A 21,939-nucleotide genomic window follows, 5' to 3' on the forward strand; every position below is an offset into this window, starting at 1 on the left:
TGGGGTATGGTTTGTAGAATTGTGTCATTATGGAGTATGGTTTGTAGAATTGTGTCATTATGGGGTATGGTTTGTAGAATTGTGTCATTATGGGGTATGGTTTGTAGAATTGTGTCATTATGGGGTATGGTTTGTAGAATTGTGTCATTATGGGGTATGGTTTGTAGAATTGTGTCATTATGGGGTATGGTTTGTAGAATTGTGTCATTATGGGGTATGGTTTGTAGAATTGTGTCATTATGGGGTATGGTTTGTAGAATTGTGTCATTATGGGGTATGGATTGTAGAATTGTGTCATTATGGGGTATGGTTTGTAGAATTGTGTCATTATGGGGTATGGTTTGTAGAATTGTGTCATTATGGGGTATGGTTTGTAGAATTGTGTCATTATGGGGTATGGTTTGTAGAATTGTGTCATTATGGGGTATGGTTTGTAGAATTGTGTCATTATGGGGTATGGTTTGTAGAATTGTGTCATTATGGGGTATGGTTTGTAGAATTGTTTCATTATGGGGTATGGTTTGTAGAATTGTGTCATTATGGGGTATGGTTTGTAGAATTGTGTCATTATGGGGTATGGTTTGTAGAATTGTGTCATTATGGGGTATGGTTTGTAGAATTGTGTCATTATGGGGTATGGTGTGTAGAATTGTGTCATTATGGGGTATGGTTTGTAGAATTGTGTCATTATGGGGTATGGTTTGTGGAATTGAGGCAAATTATAAATTAAATCCATATCATATACATGCATACATACATATATACATTTTATATAGGGATGTCCCGAGCTGATCACGTGATCGGAAATCGGGCCCGATGACGTAGTTTCAGACTTGATGGAAATCGGATCTTGCGTCCCGATCAGTGATCGGATATACATTACATACATACATTTGACTCTTATTAGTGTTACCAGCCTGGATGGCCCTTTAAGAGAGAGGGGGGCATTGTGGGTAGCCCGGAAGTGTGTTGGTGTTTTTCGTTGTGTTTTCGGGGCGCGCGCGGGTCTCTCGCTGCTGGTCCGTATGCTCTCTGTCTAGTTCATGTAACTAAATAAAACGGTGTTGCAAACGAGTCATATGCCTGTTCAGCCACTGTACTACGGGAGATTACTGGGCAGGGGAAAAATGTAACATTAGTTTGATCAGCGCTATACATTTCAGGCTTATTATTAGACATGAAAACTGCAGTAGAAGTCTCTCACCTCCGTACAATGCATGAATGGATCACAACATTTTACACTTACTCTTACGCTTATTTGTTTACTGCTGCTGGGTATTTGAAGTTGAGCTACTTTTTTAATTTAATTCAAATTTTGCACTATTATTTCTTATTCAAGCTACCTCAAAGAAAGGTTTCACTGTTAAAGTGTTAAAAGATAAAATAAAAACTGGGGACAACCTGTTTATGTTGCATTTGTGCATTTTTTTAATGTGTTATGAAAGTATCGGATCGGGACTTGGTATCGGCAGATCCTCAAAATCAGATGACTCGGAATCGGATCTGGGCCAAAAAAAACTGATTGGGACATCCCTAATTATATATATATACATATATATATATATATATATATATATATATATATATATATATATATATATATATATACACACATATATACATACATATATACACACACACATATATATATAACTCAAATATATGAAACTTTTTCTATTGACACAAAAGACCATCACTTCATGTTGCAGCACAGACACCAATATGTTCAAAGTCTAATCTCTGAATAAACAAGGTCTTAGCGGCTATCAACACTAAACTACACCTAATCAGAACTAAAGATAGGAATAGAAAATGACCAACTAATTAAGGATGGTGACTTTAAAATATACTTATAAGACCTGCTACGCACACCACATTTTGAGAAGCACTGGTCTTAGTCAATAAGAAAGACATACAGCGTGGTGAGCAGAGTGGCACTGGCCTGGCTCCTTGTCTCTGCTGCACATGATTATTCACAGTATTTGAATGGAGCTCTGGCAGGGGCTCAGATCATCTTGTGCAAAAGGACAAAAGAGTGACACGAGAGAAAAACAAGGCTCAAACATCTGCATTTGTGAAGACATGAGCATTTTGGTGAAACAATGTTTTTGATACAATCTACCTTTTTTTGTGGAAATAGATACCCCTCAGTTTGTTTGTGCTGACAGAGAAGATGTTAAACTTTGGGCCTGTTTTACTTTCATGTGGATAAGAATAGTTATAAATAAATTAGGACTAAACATCAACAGTTTGAAAATCGACTGGCCTTTCCAAAAATACACTGCCTGTACAAATTTTAAAAAGTGGCCACTTGGATTCAACTAAGCAAATCCAGGAGGTCCTCTCCTCCTCAGCTCCCTTTCAGCTGCAACACAGTATTTAAACCAAACTGATGCAGTGCATTTACGAAACAACCCTGTGGAAAGACAAATCCTGTGGTCATGAAAAATATGTCAGTGTGTTTGAGAAGGGTCAAATGGCATTGAGCAGAGAAAACATCTGCAGAGAAGCAGAAACTAATGTACTACAGATCTGAACCCCAGTGAGAGTGTTTGGGACGAGCTGGAGAAGGCTTTGTGCAGTGGTCACTCTCTCCATCTTCAATACAAGAGCTGTGTGGAAAACAGTGACACTCTGGATGGATATACTTTTAATATTTCAGAGGTTTTTTTGGACAGGCAGTGCAATTATTACTAAAGGCATTTCAGAATGTAATGAATTCTCATGAACATAGCCTGTTGGCAATCTTTGAAATCTGTGAACACAAACAAAAGTGCCACATATTCTTTAAAATCATGACAAAATATTTTAAGGAGACACGCCTACATAAACCTTTACCTAATATGGCACCTTGATGGATTCACTCAAACGTTAGCATGCTGGCTCCTGTTTGAGCAATCAGTCTGAAAAGGACATGTCTATCTCATCAGGAGGATATTTAATCACTGCAGAAGAACTTTGCGTGCCACTTTGGTCACAGTCATCATAACTGCAACCCAAAGTTTATGGTCAATGTATTATGTTGGAACCTGCTTTTCACTCGTGTCATTTCTATCATCTGCAAACTATATCATCTCCATTAGATGAACCTTTATAAATATTTATGTATCCAGGGACAGTCTAGCACAACCACCAGCTCTTTCAGAAACACATGTGGTTTCTTACTCAGTCAAACAAAAACAAAAAAACATCTACTACTACTGCATTTCAGGCAGGAAGAAGAAAAGAGAAAAATATATAAACAAATGATGACGTGTTTCCAAAGAGTCTGAGAAGGTCTGGAACCTCCTGTGCAGTGGTCCCTGACACACAGAGTTATTGCATCAACACCTGGGGAGTGTCTTCTATTCTGTACAAGAGCGGCCCAAGGACATTTCCTTGTGGCTCAGCATAGAAAAGGCGTCCTGTGCTTGATTGGGTTGATGATATCCTGAAGGGGTGTGGTTACGATGGGAAGTGTCTGTGAGCGGTGTGTGAGAAAGGGGGCGGGGCATAAGGCACTGCATGGAGCGGGGTCAGGACAGGTGCGTCATGCTGAGGCTCATGGGTAATCCAGGTCGCAGGTAGGACACAGGGACGCGGCCATTCTCACCGGTGGAGCCTGTGATTGACAAGCGGGCTTTGGAGCGCATGGCGTCGGTGAACTTCACCTGCAACAGACAGGACAGGGTTACAATGCGAGACAATGCTTTAGATATGTGAGGGAGGGCATGGTCAGGGGAGGGGCTGTCAAATGAAATGTGTTATTAATGTGTTGTACTTAAAAGGATGGTGGACAATCTGACATAAGGCACATTTCGACTAACCTTGGCCCCCCCAGACCATTTCACTTTGAGCTTTTCAGAATAGTTTTGTGAAGAGCGAGTCCATGCTCGGGGCACAGCTCTGGGTCCGAAGGCTGCTGTCACCCAAACATAACGTATGTTTTTTAACAAAGTCCATTTTACCTGGGGATTGTCTTGTTCACAAATATTGGACGGAGATCATCAAAGCCTTACAGACAATTATGACATGACCATCCCACTAGAATTATTTGGGCCTCAGGACTCAATGGGCACAACCAGCAGATATGTCTGGAATATCTTCCTGGCTGCGGCAAAAAAGGCATTTACAAAAAAATGGATGACAAAATGCACCGACGATCAAGGACGGGACATTATACTGGACATACGTAAAATGGACAAGATTACATTGGGACTAAATTTGAAAATGATCATATTTGACGGACTGTGGACTAAATGGGACGCACCCTTCAGCGGCGTATTAAAACAATACACAAAAACCCACACGCAATTTGATGGTCAATGGAAATAATCGATCAGTAATCGGTCATATGTAACCCATGTCTCATTCGGTTCTAAATGATTGATATTGCCCCCTCATACATTTTCATTGGCCCAACCACAAGGGGCGCTAGTATAAAAATGGCCGAAGCACCAAGCCATTTCCGCTTCCTGCTCCGGCTGTGGACTGAAACGTATGGTTATGAACTGTTAAACGTCTCGAAACTAACTGAAGCGGTTACAGATCATTCCAAGACTCAATGGTGAGTGAACTACAACTACACCAAATTGAACCGCTTTGTTTAAAATGTATTTACTTTCGTTGTTGTTTAGATGTTTGATGTTTTAGTTACTTCCGCCTTTTCCGCGGCAAACTTTCCCCGTTGTTTAGATTGATAGTTGCGCAACATTTGTGAATGAACATTAAGAACGAACGTTAAGAAATGTGAATGAAGCTGAATTTGATTTTCCATGAATGAATTACATTTAATTAACTTTATCTTTTTTAATCAACTCGATTTGAATATTAAGATAATGGTCAAACATTGTTACTGATTGTAATTATGATGTGTATGTGTGTTATATGTATATTATGGTGGATCTTTTTACTAGACCTCTGTTTTATAGGTCAGGTTTTTTTTTCCCCCCTGACACCCCCTGATTTTTATCCTCTGCAAGAGGTGGCGAGCGACCCATGTGACCTAAGAATCTGGTAGGATCACTCTTTGTTTTTTCCCCGGATACGGACACCCTAAGTTGGAATATTTTTTTCGTTTCACTCGGAATATATTCACTTTTTTTTTGAGATCCTACAAACTGAACTTAAGCACCCAAAGGAACAGAACTTTGCTGGGAACCTTTTTTGTTGTTTTGAATATTTGTTTATATTAATACAATTTATACAATTTATACTACAACGTCCTCCTGTGTTACTTTTTTTTCCCCACAAGCTCCTGTGGCCGAACTTAGTCATTTCTGACAGTCAAATGCGTATTATTTTAAGTTAGCGTTACACATAATATCAGCCTTATTGTGTCAGACTGTAGCCTACACTGCCCTGCGTAATAATTCCCTGTGCGCAAAGTGATCACTCTAAACCTCAATCATAATAATGTAAACCCGACAGACTGAAAAACATCTCTTAAGGACACAAAATCTGCTAATCAAGTCTGGGAACTCATGATAAAGCGAGTTTTTTGGTTTCACTCTTTGATGAGTCGAAACGTTTTGTTTTTCATAGTCCAGTTGGGTCCAGACAATACAACAGTATTTTTTTATACTAACAAAGATGATAAAAGAAAAAAAGGATTTTAGATACCTACCTACCCATTTAAATGACTTAGAACATAAAACAATTCCTCAATTTGGCTATAACAGACTTTATTATTCATCGTACAGGGGCAAGCATAAGAGCCATATTGATCTCAAGCAGAAAAGTTTTTTTAAAATATATATTTATACTTTGCTTTGCATATTTTCAATGGGAGTGTCTGCAGAGCCGCGGGGCGTGGCCCAAACTGCCATGTTATTTTTGTGCCGGCTCTCCAGCCACGGCCATTTTCAAATATAAAAACACGTGAGAAAATAGAAAAATTAAAGATCAAGGCACCCGTGAACCCAACCAAATGTAGGGTTAGGGTGTGAAAAACTGTCTGCAGTGCATCTTTAATTTCAGTTTAACCACAGGACAGTCCCAGAATACGTTATAGTGGTTTTGTCTCCTTGCAGCCACAATTTATCCAACAGTCTGTATTTCCCTGGGAGTAATAGGCACTTTGAACGACATGGCCCCATCCTACCTCAAAGATGCTTAAGTACCATATCATCCACCACCACAGACATTGTTGATTCGCCCGTCAGAGGCGACTATTGTTGTCAAATTGAATTGAATTGAATCCAAACAGAGCTCTTCGCTCTCAGAATGCCGGCCTTCTGGTGGTCCCAAGAGTCTCTAAAAGCACAGTAGGAGGTAGAGCTCCTGTGTTATGGAATCAGCTCCTGTCCATGTTAAAGAGACTGACACAGTCTCTTCATTTAAAGGTCCCATAACATGCAAAATCGACTTTTCAGAGCTTTTAACCTTCTTACATTGCTATTTGTGCTTCATATATGTCCAGAGTGTTTTTTTGATTGATTCCCGCAGTGTTTAGCTATAGTACAGACTATCTCCTTTCCTCCAATCTCCAAACTGACGGGGGGTGTTCACAGGACCGCGTCATAAGGGCAAACACGCGTCATCATCCCCCCTCCCCCCTCTCCACCCCCCTCCCCCAGCTGTGAGCAGACAGCTGTGGGGCTACGTCACGGGTGGGCGGGGGACACACTCTCTCTGAGACTACGTCACGGGTGGGCGGGGCACACACGCTCTGAGACTACGTCACGGGTGGGCGGGGCACACACGCTCTGAGACTACGTCACAGGTGGGCGGGGCACACACGCGCTCTGAGACTACGTCACGGGTGGGCGGGGCACACACGCTCTGAGACTACGTCACGGGTGGGCGGGGCACACACGCTCTGAGACTACGTCACAGGTGGGCGGGGCACACACGCGCTCTGAGACTACGTCACGGGTGGGCGGGGCACACACGCTCTGAGACTACGTCACAGGTGGGCGGGGCACACACGCGCTCTGAGACTACGTCACGGGTGGGCGGGGCACACACGCGCTCTGAGACTACGTCACGGATGGGCGGGGCACACACGCGCTCTGAGACCACGTCACGGGTGGGCGGGGCACACACGCTCTGAGACTACGTCACGGGTGGGCGGGGCACACACGCTGAGACTACGTCACGGGTGGGCGGGGCACACACGCTCTGAGACTACGTCACGGGTGGGCGGGGCACACACACACGCTCTGAGACTACGTCACGGGTTGGGCGGGGGAGCCAGATGGCTCTTCACAAGGGTGGGGGCGAATATCAAACCAAGCCGTTTGCATTTCCAGGTTGGTGAAGGGTCCAAGGTCTGGGTGATATTTCTGAACTATTATGTTAAGGGTGTTGCACAACCCTTATTATTATCAATGATACACTTAGGATAGACTACGAAACGTGAAAAAAAGCATGTTATGGCAAGTTTAAGTCCAGACTCAAAACGTTCCTATTTGAAATCACTTATGGTCAGACTAGTTAGGAACAGAAATATAAACCTACAGTTTCAGCTACGCTGCCCTAGGAGTAACTATGCTGGGGGAAGTATGACAGCTTGAGCACTATCCTCTTCTTCTGACTACTTATGCTATCAAACAATATTTCATATTTAATTCCACTTGCAAACTGTTCATTGCCTTTTCTTTCTCTCACTCCTGAGGACCTGTGGACCCAGATGCCCCTCCCCTGGTGGAGTGGTCCCAGCCCTGTGTGGACGGTCCCTCATCTGCCTGAAGAGTGGCTCCAGCTCCAGTCTCCCTCGTGTCCGTCTGTAGGAGTCAGATCTCTCCTTCACTCTGGAACTCCTCCAGGTTTATACTTTTTCTCAAGGAGGTTTTTTGTAGTTTTTCCTGGCTGAGAAGGAGGGTCTAAGGACAGAGGACTCTGGGACATTATCCATCGCCACCACAGACATTGCTTGATTATTTTTTTTACTGTGGCCCTCAGAGGCAACCGTTGTTGTGATTTTGGGCGTTACAAAAGTAAATTTAATTGAATTTGACATGGAATGGAAAAAACTTCCCAACAAAACTCTTTCCAAATATGTGATTTTGTCGTCTTCCACAGGGATGTAAAAACATCGTCCCACTCTTTGTTTGTTAAAACAAGACCACTCCTCCCTCCCACATTTTATTTAATATATCTAGTAGAGTATCTGTCTAAATTAGAGATGCATTGATATAATTTAGATATAATTACCCTTGAAAGTTCCGATTAATAAGCCTTGATAAAAATCAGTGAAAAAAAGAGCAGCCTGGATCCCACAATACTAAACAACGATTTCAAACTTACCTTTCCTGGGAAAAGTCCTTGAAAAAGTCATTTATAAACAGCTTATTCAGTTTCTCCTAATAAGTGACCCCTGTGATGTCCTCCAGTCCGGTTTTAGATCACAGCACTGAGACGGCTCTCATTAAGGTCACAAAGGACATCCGTCTGAGCACTGATGATGGCAAGGCCTCTGTTTTAGTCTCGCTGGATCTGCATTTGACACAGTTGATCATGGGATCCTTCTACAGAGATTTGAGGACTGGGTGGGCATCACTGGTATGGCCTTAAATTGGCTGAAGTCCTACCTTGAAAACAGAAAATACTTTGTTGTGACTGTGTCTCTGAGACCTGTTGTGTGCCCCTTCATGCTGCCGTTAGGTCAGTTCAAACAAAACAGTGGTGTGTCCAATCGCAATGATGCAGACGAGTCAGATCTATGTTTCACTGTCGGCAGGTGAATATGGACCAGTGGATTCACTCTGTCACTGCATCCAACAGATCAGTGTGTGGAGCAAAACAACTTTCTCCAGCTGAACTCAGACAAGACTGAAATAATCGTTTTTGTCACAGAAACAAAGAGAAAGTGTCAGCGGTCACCTCCAGAGTCTCGCTCTAAACTAAGTAAACTGAGTAATAATTAACTCAGACCTGAAATTCAATAGCTACATGAGTAGCTTTTTTCCATCGGAAAAACAATGTCAAAATTAAAAGTATGGTGTCCAAACTAGACTTGAAGAGACTTATCCATGCGTTTGTCTCCAGTAGATTAGACTGTAACGGCCGCTCACTGTCTCTCCAAACGAGCTGTAAAACAGCTGCAGTTCATCCAGAACGCTGCTGCTCGGGTCCTGAACCAGAACCAGGAAGTACCATCACATTAGTCCTGACCAGAACCAGGAAGTACCATCACATTAGTCCTGTTCTCAGGTCTCTGCACTGCCCCCTGTGGCTCAGAAGAGACTTTAAAGCAGCTCTGCTTGTGTACAAGTCTCTCCATGGCCTAGCACCAAAGTACATCTTGGATATGTTAGTGTCATATGAACCATCTCGGACTCTGAGGACCTCAGGGACCGGCCTCCTGCTGGTGCCCAGAGTCAGGACTAAACATGGACCGGCCTCCTGCTGGTGTCAGTCAGGACTAAACATGGACCGGCCTCCTGCTGGTGCCAGAGTCAGGACTAAACATGGAGCGGCCTCCTGCTGGTGCCAGAGTCAGGACTGAACATGGAGCGGCCTCCTGCTGGTGCCAGAGTCAGGACTAAACATGGAGCGGCCTCCTGCTGGTGCCAGAGTCAGGACTAAACATGGAGCGGCCTCCTGCTGGTGCCAGAGTCAGGACTAAACATGGAGCGGCCTCCTGCTGGTGCCAGAGTCAGGACTAAACATGGAGCGGCCTCCTGCTGGTGCCAGAGTCAGGACTAAACATGGAGCGGCCTCCTGCTGGTGCCAGAGTCAGGACTAAACATGGAGCGGCCTCCTGCTGGTGCCAGAGTCAGGACTAAACATGGAGCGGCCTCCTGCTGGTGCCAGAGTCAGGACTAAACATGGACCGGCCTCCTGCTGGTGCCAGAGTCAGGCCTCTTGCTGGTGCCAGAGTCAGGACTAAACATGGACCGGCCTCCTGCTGGTGCCAGAGTCAGGACTAAACATGGACCGGCCTCCTGCTGGTGCCAGAGTCAGGACTAAACATGGACCGGCCTCCTGCTGGTGCCAGAGTCAGGACTAAACATGGACTGGTGCCAGAGCCAAGACCAGACACCACAGAGAATCTGCATTCCAATTCTATGAGGCAAGGGCCTAAAATAGATTTCCGGAGGTTGTGAGACAGGCCCCCACCGCGGCTGTGTTTAAATCTAAGCTTAAGACTGTTTTGTTTAGCCACGTCTATGACTAAAATACTTTATCTGGTTTTTAATATTTTATGTTAAAAAAACATATTATGTTAATGTCTTTAAGTTTTTATTTGTTTATTTATTTATTTATTGAGACTACACTATATCATGTTTTTATACACTGTATTGTGTTTTTTTTTATGTATTCTTAACGCTGTAAAGCACTTTGAATTGCACTTTATTTGTGCTCTATAAATACATTTTATTGATTGATATCAAAGCTTTACATTTGATCTTTTACCAACTGGTGAACAACCTCTATACCTTTTGTAATCCAGACCTTGAATCTTGGGTCCGTTCTATTGGTCATTGGTCAAAAACCTTGGTCATAAGCCAACCAGTTTAGGATTTTTTTTTTACATCCTTGTCCAGTTTGTATGTCTTGATTAGCTACAAACTGTACTGAAGTGTTTTCTGCTTTAGGGACATTTGGTACTAGACTGGTTCTGCTGCTCCTAAAATGTGTTTTGAGTGTCTAATGTTTCATGAGATTACAATGTCGGTGTAATCCCTCATCCGTCCAGGCGTGTTCCATAGTAGAAAAAGCTTCAGTTGTAGTCAAACTGAGTCCAGATGACTACAACTGAAGCAAAATGCGATTAATCGTGATTAATCAGGGAAATAATGTGATTAATCGCGATTAAAAATTTTAATTGTTGCCCAGCCCTAGTAAATATGCAATGTCTATTCTTTCTTCTTTTTTATTTTTGTTAAATTTGTGTTTGTTTGACTGGGTTCAGTGCCATTCACATTGAAGGATGCAACTTGTAACACTTCTGATGCCTTTGGGTTGATTCTATTGCTCGTACCGTTGATAACTCTTGAATATGTTTTATCTCTCTGGTCATTATTATTATCCTAATGAATAATAATAATGAATCATTTTGACAAGAAGTTGATCATTGATCTTTTTGTATATCTGTTACTAGATTTATAATTCAGAAATAATAAAGTGTTTCAAGCTAGTGTGGTTATATATTTATTTTGAATTGCAAAAAATCACACAGGAGCACAGGCCGAGGTGGTGGTGTGGCAGTGATCTCCCACTCAAGCCGACTTATGAGCCCTAAAACTAACAATGCATTTCACTCATTTGAAAGCCTTATGCTGTCAATCACATGTCCAAATATGAAAAACCAAAAAGGAGTTTTGTTCATAGTTATCTACCGACCTCCTGGTCCCTATTCAGAGTTTTTAACAGAGTTTTCTGACTTTATATCAAACTTAGTGTTAGCCTGGGATAAAATAGTTATAGTTGGAGACTTTAATATCCACGTGAACATGAGTGATGACGCTCTCTGTAATGCCTTCAGCGCCTTGTTAGACAGCATTGGTTTCACTCAGAATGTAAATAAACCGACTCACACTCACAAGAACACTCTGGATCTTGTCCTAACGTATGGAACAGAGATTAGTGACCTCATTGTCCTCCCTCAAAACCCTATATTGTCAGATCATTTCCTAATTACCTTTCAGTTTATTCTTAAAGATCATCCAGTCCCACAAAATAAAGTTATAATGAAAAGGACAATATCTGAAAAATCTATCTCAAAATTCAAAGAAATAATAGAGCCAATATTCAGTGACATGTCATGTGATCACGTCATGTGATCACGTCATGTGATCACGTCATGTGATCACGTCATGTGATCCTGCTGAGAACAGTTTTAGTCCCAGTTTAAGTGATCAATGTGTCGACTTGACCATGAATTCTCTGAAGTCTGCTCTTGACGTTGTCGCGCCGTTAAAACAGAAGGTCATTAGGCCAAAGCGCGCCTCCCCATGGTACAACCAAGAACTGCGTTCACATAAACAAAGAGTTAGAAAGTTAGAGGGATTATTTCATCGCTCTCACACAGAAGAATCCCTAAAAGCATGGAAAAGTTGCCTGCTGTCCTATAAGCAGGCTCTGTGTGAGGCCCAAACCAGATATTATTCAAATCTAATAGAAGTCAACAAAAGTAACACTAAATTCCTTTTCAGCACTGTAGCTAGGCTAACAAACTGTCACAGTGCAGTAGAGCCCTCAATCCCAGCTACACTTAGCTCTGATGATTTCCTCCTATTTTTTAATAATAAAATAAAAACAATCAGAGATAAATTAGATGAAATTACCCCCGCTATTAGCCCTGAACTGCCCAAGCTGTAAATCTAACGTCCCATATAAATCCACCTGTAAACTTAGAAAGGTTCACAGCTGTTGATCAAGCAGAGATAACTTCAGCCATTATGTCCTCTAAAAGCTCCACTTGTGTCCTAGACCCCATTCCAAGCTCCTCAAAGACATTCTCCCCCTAATTATAGACCCTATTCTTAATATAATAAATACTTCACTCGAAAGTGGCTATGTTCCACAGTCCTTCAAACATGCAGTCATTAAACCTCTTCGGAAAAGCCTAATCTAGATCCCGACCTATTGGTAAACTACAGACCTATTTCAAATCTTCCCTTCGTCTCTAAAATCCTTGAAAAAGTTGTAGTAAAACAGCTTTGTCGCCACCTGCAGGACAATAACTTATTTGAAGTTTTCCAGTCAGGGTTCAGAGCCCACCACAGCACTGAAACTGCACTAGTTAAAGTCACAAATGATTTGTTATTAGCCGCTGACGATGGACTGGTCTCAATCCTGGTTCTGTTGGACCTCAGCGCAGCGTATGACACCATTGACCACAACATTCTACTGCAGAGGTTAGAATGTGATGTAGGTGTTGGAGGAACAGCCCTCAGCTGGTTTAAATCCTATCTATCTGATAGGTTCCAATTTGTTAATGTAAACCAGAGCTCCTCACCAAGCTCTAAAGTAATTTACGGTGTGCCACAGGGTTCGGTACTCGGTCCAATTCTGTTTACTCTTTATATGCTGCCATTAGGCAACATTATCAGAAAGCATGGCTATAACTTCCACTGCTATGCAGACGACACTCAGCTGTATTTATCAATGAAACCTGATCAGAGCGATCAAGTAGACAGACTTAGTACTTGTGTGAAGGAGATAAAAACCTGGATGACACTTAACTACCTGCTTCTTAACCCTGAAAAAACCGAGGTCATTGTGCTTGGCCCTAAGCATCTACGAGACGCTCTATCTGAGCAGATAGTCACACTGGACAATGTCAGTGTAGCCTCCAGTTCTACTGTAAGAAACCTCTGAGTCTTATTTGACCAGGAGCTCTCATTTAAAGCTCATATAAATCAAGCTTGTAAAACAGCCTATTTCCATTTGCGCAACATCGCCAAAATCAGAAGAATCCTGCCTAAAAGTGATGCCGAAAAACTTATCCATGCATTTGTAACGACTAGATTAGACTACTGTAACTCCCTGCTTGCAGCGTGTCCTAAAAGCTCCATAAAAAGCTTTCAACTGGTTCAAAATGCAGCAGCAAGATTACTAACAGGAACAAAAAGAAGAGAGCACATTACGCCAGTGCTGGAGTCTCTTCACTGGCTCCTGTCGAGTCCAGAATCAAATTCAAAATTCTACTCTTGACCTACAAAGCCATAAATGACATGGCCCCATCCTACCTCAAAGATGCTATAGAACCATATCATCCAAACAGAGCTCTTCGCTCTCAGAATGCCGGCCTTCTGGTGGTGCCAAGAGTCTCTAAAAGTACTGTAGGAGGTAGAGCGTTTAGCTACCAAGCTCCTGTGTTATGGAATCAGCTCCCGACCCATGTTAAATATGCTGACACAGTCTCTTCATTTAAGTCCAGGCTTAAAACGTTCCTCTTCGAAATCGCTTATGGTCAGAGTAGTTAGGAACAGAAAGATAAACCCACAGCTTCAGCTACGCTGCCCTAGGAGTAACTGTGCTGGGGGAAGTATGACAGCTTGAGCACTATCCTCTTCTTCTTCTGACTACTTATGCTATCAAACAATATTTATTTTTTGATTCCACTTGCAAACTGTTCACCGCCTTCTTTTCTTTCTCTCACTCCTGAGGACCTGTGGACCCAGATGCCCCTCCCCTGGTGAAGTGGTCCCTGCCCTGTGTGGACGGTCCCTCATCTGCCTGAAGAGTGGCTCCAGTTCGCCTCAGTCGGTCCCTCTTCTGCCTGAAGAGTGGGTCCAGCTCGCCTCCGACGGTCCCTCATCTGCCTGAAGAGTGGGTCCAGCTCGCCTCCGACGGTCCCTCTTCTGCCTGAAGAGTGGGTCCAGCTCGACTCAGACGGTCCCTCTTCCTCCTGAAGAGTGGGTCCAGCTCGACTCAGACGGTCCCTCTTCTGCCTGAAGAGTGGGTCCAGCTCGACTCAGACGGTCCCTCTTCTGCCTGAAGAGTGGGTCCAGCTCCAGTCTCCTCGTGTCCGTCTGTCCGTCTGTGAGAGTCGGATCTCTCCTTCACTGGAACTCCTCCAGGTTTCTACGCTTTTTTCCCAAAGAGGTTTTTTTTGTAGTTTTTCCTGGCCGAGAAGGAGAGTCTAAGGACAGAGGACCCTGGGACATCGTCCCTCGCCACCACAGACATTGTCTGACTTCATCGCCACCACAGACATTGTCTGACTCCATCGCCACCACAGACATTGTTGATTCATTTCTCCCTGTGGCCCTCAGAGGCAACTGTTGTTGTGATTTTGGGCCTTACAAAAATAAATTGATTTGATTTGATTTGATTTGACAACTATGTCAATTTTTACAGTTCCCTGGAAGTCTTCTTGTTCTAAACCCAGTGTAGTTCACACTGGGATCTGGAAATGTCTAATTTTTCACATGACACTGTTCTAAAGTCATCCTACAGTCACCTGGTCAGATCTGTACAGTGTGGCACAGTTTTCAGGCAAAGGAGAGTTACTAGGGACATCACAAAGCAAACCTGGGTCTCTGTCCAGGACGTCTTGTGCCTTGACCATGTCCCTGGACCCAGAACTGGATGGTCAGCCTTTATTCTTTGACCTCACTCTTGCATCTGCAGCAGTCAATCTCTGACAATCAGGCATGGTGACTTCAAATGGCCCTTTTAAAATACCAGTCAGGATCACAAGGAAAACAATACTGTCAGGGCCTCAAGCTGCTTAACATTCTATTGCCTCTATTCAAATGGGAAAGTAATCAGCTAATGATTACAACTTATTACTGCTTCACCCGACCTGACCCGAAAGACCCACTCAAAGCAACATTACTGGACATTATCTTCAGCAACAAGCCTCAGAATTACCAATGTAGTGGTGTCTTTCCTCTTGATTTTAGTGACCACTGTCCTTTGGGTGTGCGGACCACAAAATGTCTTGAATCTAAACCAAATGTAACTTTTAAAAGGTTCTATAAACCTTTTATTGAGCATTTCTGTCTGATCTGTACTTTAGTGACGTTGGTTTTATCACTAGTATTCCAGAACCCAACACAGCGCTGGACTTTTTCATTAAAACATGTAATGCTATTACTGAGAGAGTGAGAAGAGTGTCAAAAAGAAGAAGAAGCCCTGGTTTTGTCCAGACCTCACAGTGTTATCTCGAGAGCATGACAAAGCCTGGCCAGAAGCCACGGCAATCGAATCAGCAGCAAAACATCTTTGTCATGACGTGTGATGCGCCTGGACACATTTCTGCGGTATACTGTAGGTTCCAAAAAAAGCCACAAATAACCTACCATAGGTTGGTTGGAAGCCAGGAAGTTGTATGGTAGGATAGTGAGGATAGTGGGTGGTTGGAGGGTGGGTTGTTGGGTGGTAGGATAGTGAGGATAGTGGGTGGTTGGAGGGTGGGTTGTTGGGTGGTTGGAGGGCAGGAGGTTGTATGGTAGGATAGTGAGGATAGTGGGTGGTTGGAGGGTGGGTTGTTGGGTGGTTGGAAGGCAGGAGGTTGTATGGTAGGATAGTGAGGATAGTGGGTGGTTGGAGGGTGGGTTGTTGGGTGGTTGGAAGGCAGGAGGTTGTATGGTAGGATAGTGAGGATAGTGGGTGGTTGGAGGGTGGGTTGTTGGGTGGTAGGATAGTGAGGATAGTGGGTGGTTGGAGGGTGGGTTGTTGGGTGGTTGGAGGACAGGAGGTTGTATGGTAGGATAGTGAGGATAGTGGGTGGTTGGAGGGTGGGTTGTTGGGTGGTAGGATAGTGAGGATAGTGGGTGGTTGGAGGGTGGGTTGTTGGGTGGTTGGAGGGCAGGAGGTTGTATGGTAGGATAGTGAGGATAGTGGGTGGTTGGAGGGTGGGTTGTTGGGTGGTTGGAAGGCAGGAGGTTGTATGGTAGGATAGTGAGGATAGTGGGTGGTTGGAGGGTGGGTTGTTGGGTGGTTGGAAGGCAGGAGGTTGTATGGTAGAAAAGTGGGTGGTTGGAAGGTTTGTAAGTGTAGATGATGACTGAACAAATAAGCAGCATCACCGTTAGACCTCTACACCTCTTTAATATTGTCAGCTCTGGTAAACATGCATGTAAATAAATATATTTTTTATAATTTCCTAAAAAACAAAAAACAGACAATCTCATCCTTCTTTTAGTATTACTTTCTAAATATATGTGTGCCACCCATAAGGTGTATAAACAGTGTATCTAAACACTGCAATCTAATATCTACGTAAGTTGAAAAAACTTGCGTTGAAGAAACCTAAGCCACGTTTCGACTGGCCCTGGTCCCCCTGATTGGTACGCATTAGACCGCTTTGAATGCTTTCTCAAATGGTAAATGGTGTGTGCCTCCATGTGCAAATGTTATTATCTTAACTTAAGTACAGTTCATTTAAGACAGTGGAGACAATTCCGAACCGATCCGCTCCAAAGCAACAGTGGAAACATGGCTTTATAGTTATTTGACAAATATAGGCCTACTTATTTACCAATACAATATGTAATTGAATTGCTATTGAAAAGCTTTATGATGCTTATGATGGACTAGAGGAGGGAGGTCATCCATTGCCACAGTCCTACCCGCTTAGATCTTCACACTGTCAATGGCGTACACGTTGTAGCCCTCCTTATAGGTGGTGTAGGTGGGCAGGTGGCTCGGGGAGACCAGGCTGTAGTTGGGGGCATGCTGAGGAGGAGGAGGAGAGGACATGGGGTGTGTGTAGTTCCCTGTGTGCTGGGGGGACGCCAGAGTGTTGGCTACGACCTTCATGAAGAAATAAAGATCAAGTCAGTCTTCCAGAGCAGAACGATGATGCATGGCTCATGTCCTGTACTTATACCATGGTCCACAGGTAGCTCCCTCTGAAATGAGGGTCTACAAACCAAACACTCGTAGATCCACCGTAGATAAAAGCAATACTAATTGTCAATAGTCAAAAGGTTTTCTGGCCACAGGTGACCATGGTATAAGTCACATGATGGTTGGATGCACTGAGTGAAGGCAGGAGATGGAAGAATTTGTCCCTCTGATGCAGACCGCAGCTGCTGTGAGGGGTCGTACATTGGGGTCATCAACAGAAGAAAGAGACTCTGCTAAAGCCAGCCCCTGTGAGGAGAACTCATCTAACATGGCTATGATTACAAAAACATCTGAACACAGCTTCAGAGAGAAGAGAGTGAAGCCGGAGACTGGTGACAGTGCTAATGAAAGTCACCACAAAGGTAGTTCTTAGAATAAGAACTACAGTAGCTATGACATTTTAGATAAAACTATTTATTCAAGTCACAAAGTGACATTTTGCTAACAATGATTTCACTCAACCATGGAGATACTCCATAGTGAAGCACTCCGATAATATAAACTGAGATTCACTTTGAATTTGAGAGTTGAAAATCCTTCAATTTAGTATACAGCTTCAGTATGAATAAAGCCAGCAGCTGATGTCATGAGTATGATGTGTCAGAATACACTGGATGGATGATGAAGCACAACTTGAGGAACATACTTTCATTTTCTTGGCCTCTGCACGACTTTTGTAGCAAAATTCCACCAGAGCGACCATCATAGCCAGCCCCAGTCCTCCCACCAGGATGTAGAAGACCCCTGCCACGTTACTGAGGGACAGGGCGCTGGTCTTCTCCTGTGGACAGAACACACATTCAGGACATACCACCAGACTGAGGAGAAGAGAGACGCTACACCAGTAGGACTACAGACAGAGAACACCAAACAGAGTGTGACACTATGTCCTAACATCTGACACTTAACACTACTACTACTGCTGCAAGTGTTTCGTGGAGGTAATACTCATAGTGTTAAACTGCAGTACCATGCCATTGTCTCTGTATTGAGCAGCGTCACTTTTTTCAAAGGGAGACCCTCTATTGGCTGATAACTTGTAATAGGATTGTATTATGGATGAAGTTGAAATTTGAAGGTCCTATATTATTTCTACTTCTATTATTATTTGATGATTTTAAGAGTGCATTCACAATATAGTTCTAGTGGACTTTTATTGGGGACTAAAGTTGCAATATTGAATCATTATCTCACTTTCATCAATCACAATAACTCACTAACAAAGATTTATATCTGCCCTTCACCAGTGGAGGAGCTGCACATAGAATCAGACAGAGGAACTGCCTTACCCGTCTCATATAAACAAACATGGAGGATCTGCCTGATCCTTTATTTTCTTATTTACTTAGTTTTATTTAAATAGGAAAGTCCCACTGAGATGTCGAATCTCTTTTTCAGGGGAGGAGTCTATTGTTTGTCTACATGTTTTAATGGGCGGGGAAACTAGAGCCCATGTCTGTGTAGGAGGAAACCTACACAGACATGGGCAGAATATGCAAACTTCACACAGAAAGGCCCCACGCTGCTTCGGAGTCGAACCCGGGACCTTCTTGCTGTGAGGCTAACTGCCGTATGCTTTAATGAATCAAATGAACCCCATCCAAGTACGATTCAATCGGGCCAAGACCCATCTTTCCAACTGGCCCAGAATTCCCTCATCTGGCCTGGATCAGGCGCATTCACAATTATTCAAACAAGCTTGAATGTTCACATAAATGGATCCTGAGTTGAATCTAAGTTATACACCCTAGTTTCTTTTTCGGAGATAGATTTACTTAGAGAATACTTTCTTCCTTGAACTCCAATAGGTGAAACACACTTCATGCTACAAGAAATGATCAGAATGTGTAAGGATTTAATCTTCATGGATTATGAAGTAGCCTACACCAGTGGGGACGGCCAACATGTGCTGCATCACTGAAACAAGGACAAAGTAAACTAACTACAGTTACAGGTATTTTTATGAGAAAATCATCTGAAACATTTAATGCTAAGTGTGCAAAAAGAAGTTATTAGATGGATATAATATAGGACCTTTAAATGTGTACTGACAAGCTGCTGTAGTGAGGGGCTCTAACCTAGTGCCTGAGGTGTATTGCTGGTGGGCACAGGACACACATGGACACAGACAGACATGAGCTCATAGATCTGTGCTCTATCATGGCCTGGGTATGTGTTCAGACTGTACAGACATTAAAACTAACCTTGTTAGTGGAGTCCTTGAAGCCACACTCGCCTTTATCGTACCACCACTTGTTTTTCATCTTGTCTAGGGTTCCTTGCTCATTCAGTTTCAATACGGCAAGGTTTACTGGCACTCTTTAATAGGAATAACATAAATAACATCAATATCAATGTTATCTTATGTTATTAGTGTAAGGAGCACTTCTAATTCTCTGCATTTTAACACAACGGCCAGCTCAAGTCTTTGTGAATATTTTAGTGATTGACATCATAATTCATTTTGATTTTGAAAATAGAAACGTTGTCCTCCTAAAAAAAAGAATGAGAAGTGCTACTCGACATCTGCATATTCATTGGCAGCTGAAATATTCAAGAGGGAGCCCTGAATGAATGACTTTGGCTTTTGCACAAACTCTTCATTCACAGCATCACCTACAGGGGGCATTGCCATCTGGTATGAGGTCACCTGACCCTGACATGACCCTTGCACCTGAACCTTGACCTCAACCAAACAGGAAGCTCCACCATACAGGGTGTTGGAAGCAGCACAGGCCGCACCTGTCCCATGGCTGGCTCATGGGAGGCTCGTTTGGGAACAGAACCGGTAAGTGCTCGGCTGTGTGCTGCTCCCTGTGCCCAGCGCTTGCTTGTGTTTGTGTGTGCGTGCATTAACCTTGCTCTCCCCTCCTCCGCTGCCGCACTCGCCCTTGTCATACCACCACTTGTTTTTCAGTTTGTCCAGAAGGCCCTGTTCGTTCAACTTTAACACCGCCAGGTTCACCGCATTTCTACATGAACACAGTGGCTGTTAGAGGAGAGGGCTTAGCACTGGAGACACACGAACAGGACCTGAAAAGAGAGGACACACCCTCCGACACCGGTCCACCTGCAGAGAGAACATTGTCCAGCGCCGCCCACGAACAGGCACCCTATCCCCCATAACACAAAGAACTCTTTACCCAACGCTAGAGAGAAAAACAGAGAACATGACCTGGCCCCACCCAACACCTGGCCCCACCCTCATAAACAGCCCCTGCCCACCATCAATAGCCATGTTTTGACTGGTTCACGTGAAGCGAATAGGGACGGTCCGTTTACGTGAACACAGTGATACAAACTTGAATGAATTGAATTACTGAACTTTTTGTGAACTTCTTTTGTTGAGCTTGGTCTTATGATTGAAAAGTATAATTCAAGTACAATTTAGGCTCAATAATGGCTTAATAAGGCTTAGGCTTAATAAATAATATTAAGAAATATGAGCTCTGTTTGGGTGATGCCAGCTGCTCATGTAGCAGAGCTCTGCATATGGACCAGGAGCCAGGACCTAAGAGGACATCCCCGACCCTACCCTTGATCAGGCCGCCAAGCACTCCAAGGTGTTGGACATTTTCAGTGCAGAGACACGTGTTAGCAACCCTCAGGCTTTAGGTCGTACAGAAAACACCTGTCCTTGGATAGGTGCATGAAATAGGATTAGACTCCAGGTGCAAAACAAGAAGGCTACACTCTGAGAGTTTGCTCTTCCTGCAGGCCCGCCATATGACTTCACCACTTCAAGTCAGTCACTACGTTTACATGCACAGAGAACTCAGTGTCTTTGCCCCAAAACCAGATCACTCGTGTCCCAGTCTACAAAGAACCAATTAGGTGTGAGTGGCGACATGAGAGACGCTCACGTTCATCCAGAACTTTAGCATTAGCACTAAAACTTTGCTGGTATCATTTTTAATAAAAGTGGCTAACCACACTTTGGGCAAACATAGATAAGCATCCCGTTTACGTTGATCATTTGCTTTTCAGACATGATGAACTTCGCTGCTCACATATTATTTGGTCTTGGTAGCACAAATAAACCCATTGAAGCGCCAGTAGTTTTCATTTGTATTTTAACGCAGCCGATCAAAACTAAAGCACACGTGCTAGTCCACGGTGGAGGGAACATAGTTTGTCATCTCTGCTGATCTTATATGAGTAACGTCCATACATGTCTAAAATGTCCCTGTCTGTTTTATACCTGGTGCAGTTGAAGCATCTCTAATCTGCTCCTAGTGCGATGCAGCAGGAACACCACTACACGCACACTTCTACACATGTGTTATTGGAATCTTTGGGCTTCAAACATAGTTCCTGGGTTTCCATGCATTTAGAAACATTTGGACTAGGCCAGTTTTCCTGGTGCTTGTACAATTACTTGCAAAAGTGTTAGTACCTCTGGAAGATCCCCACATTTTTTCACGTCACAACCACAAACTGCAATAAATTGTACATTTTTTTGTAAAAAAAAATGCTACACAAAGTGGCAAAAAATTGGGAAAATTGTACATGATTTCAACATTTGAAGCATCCAGAAGTGTTCAGCCTCTTTTTCCTGAGTCCAAAGTTTTCTGAGGCTGAAAGAATGAACGTCGACCTAATGATTGAAAAGAGTCATCCTGTGTGTAATCTTATCTCAGTATAAATGCTGCTGTTCGGTGAAGGCCACAGAAGTGCGTGGAGAGAATGTTGAGGGGGAAACAG

At 43.3% G+C, this 21,939-nt stretch overlaps 1 protein-coding gene and 1 pseudogene across 4 annotated transcripts in view; one reads left to right on the forward strand and one right to left on the reverse strand.

The window, feature by feature from the left end:
- Window positions 1-3,049: 3,049 nt before the first annotated feature.
- The window catches only part of LOC140377177 (glutamate receptor 2-like), a 73,052-nt gene continuing 54,162 nt past the window's right edge, over window positions 3,050-21,939 (reverse strand). The window contains exons 17-20 of one of the 4 annotated variants that reach the window (XM_072462506.1): window positions 20,093-20,207; window positions 17,882-18,016; window positions 16,956-17,139; window positions 3,050-3,650 (exon numbers count right to left, since the gene is read on the reverse strand). In XM_072462506.1, the coding sequence (XP_072318607.1) occupies window positions 16,960-17,139; window positions 17,882-18,016; window positions 20,093-20,207 (430 nt within the window). In that variant the 3' untranslated portion in view covers window positions 3,050-3,650; window positions 16,956-16,959. Of the gene's footprint in view, window positions 3,651-16,955; window positions 17,140-17,881; window positions 18,017-19,439; window positions 19,555-20,092; window positions 20,208-21,939 lie in introns of all 4 variants that reach the window. The other 3 variants (XM_072462504.1, XM_072462507.1, XM_072462505.1) reach the window with 3 other exon arrangements.
- Window positions 4,425-14,065, forward strand: LOC140378248 (uncharacterized; annotated as a pseudogene).

The sequence above is a fragment of the Eucyclogobius newberryi genome, unplaced genomic scaffold (genome assembly GCF_026437365.1).
Source record: "Eucyclogobius newberryi isolate DKJ021-1_F unplaced genomic scaffold, fEucNew1.0.hap1 SCAF_4, whole genome shotgun sequence".
In the NCBI taxonomy this organism is placed as follows: Eukaryota; Metazoa; Chordata; class Actinopteri; order Gobiiformes; family Gobiidae; genus Eucyclogobius; species Eucyclogobius newberryi.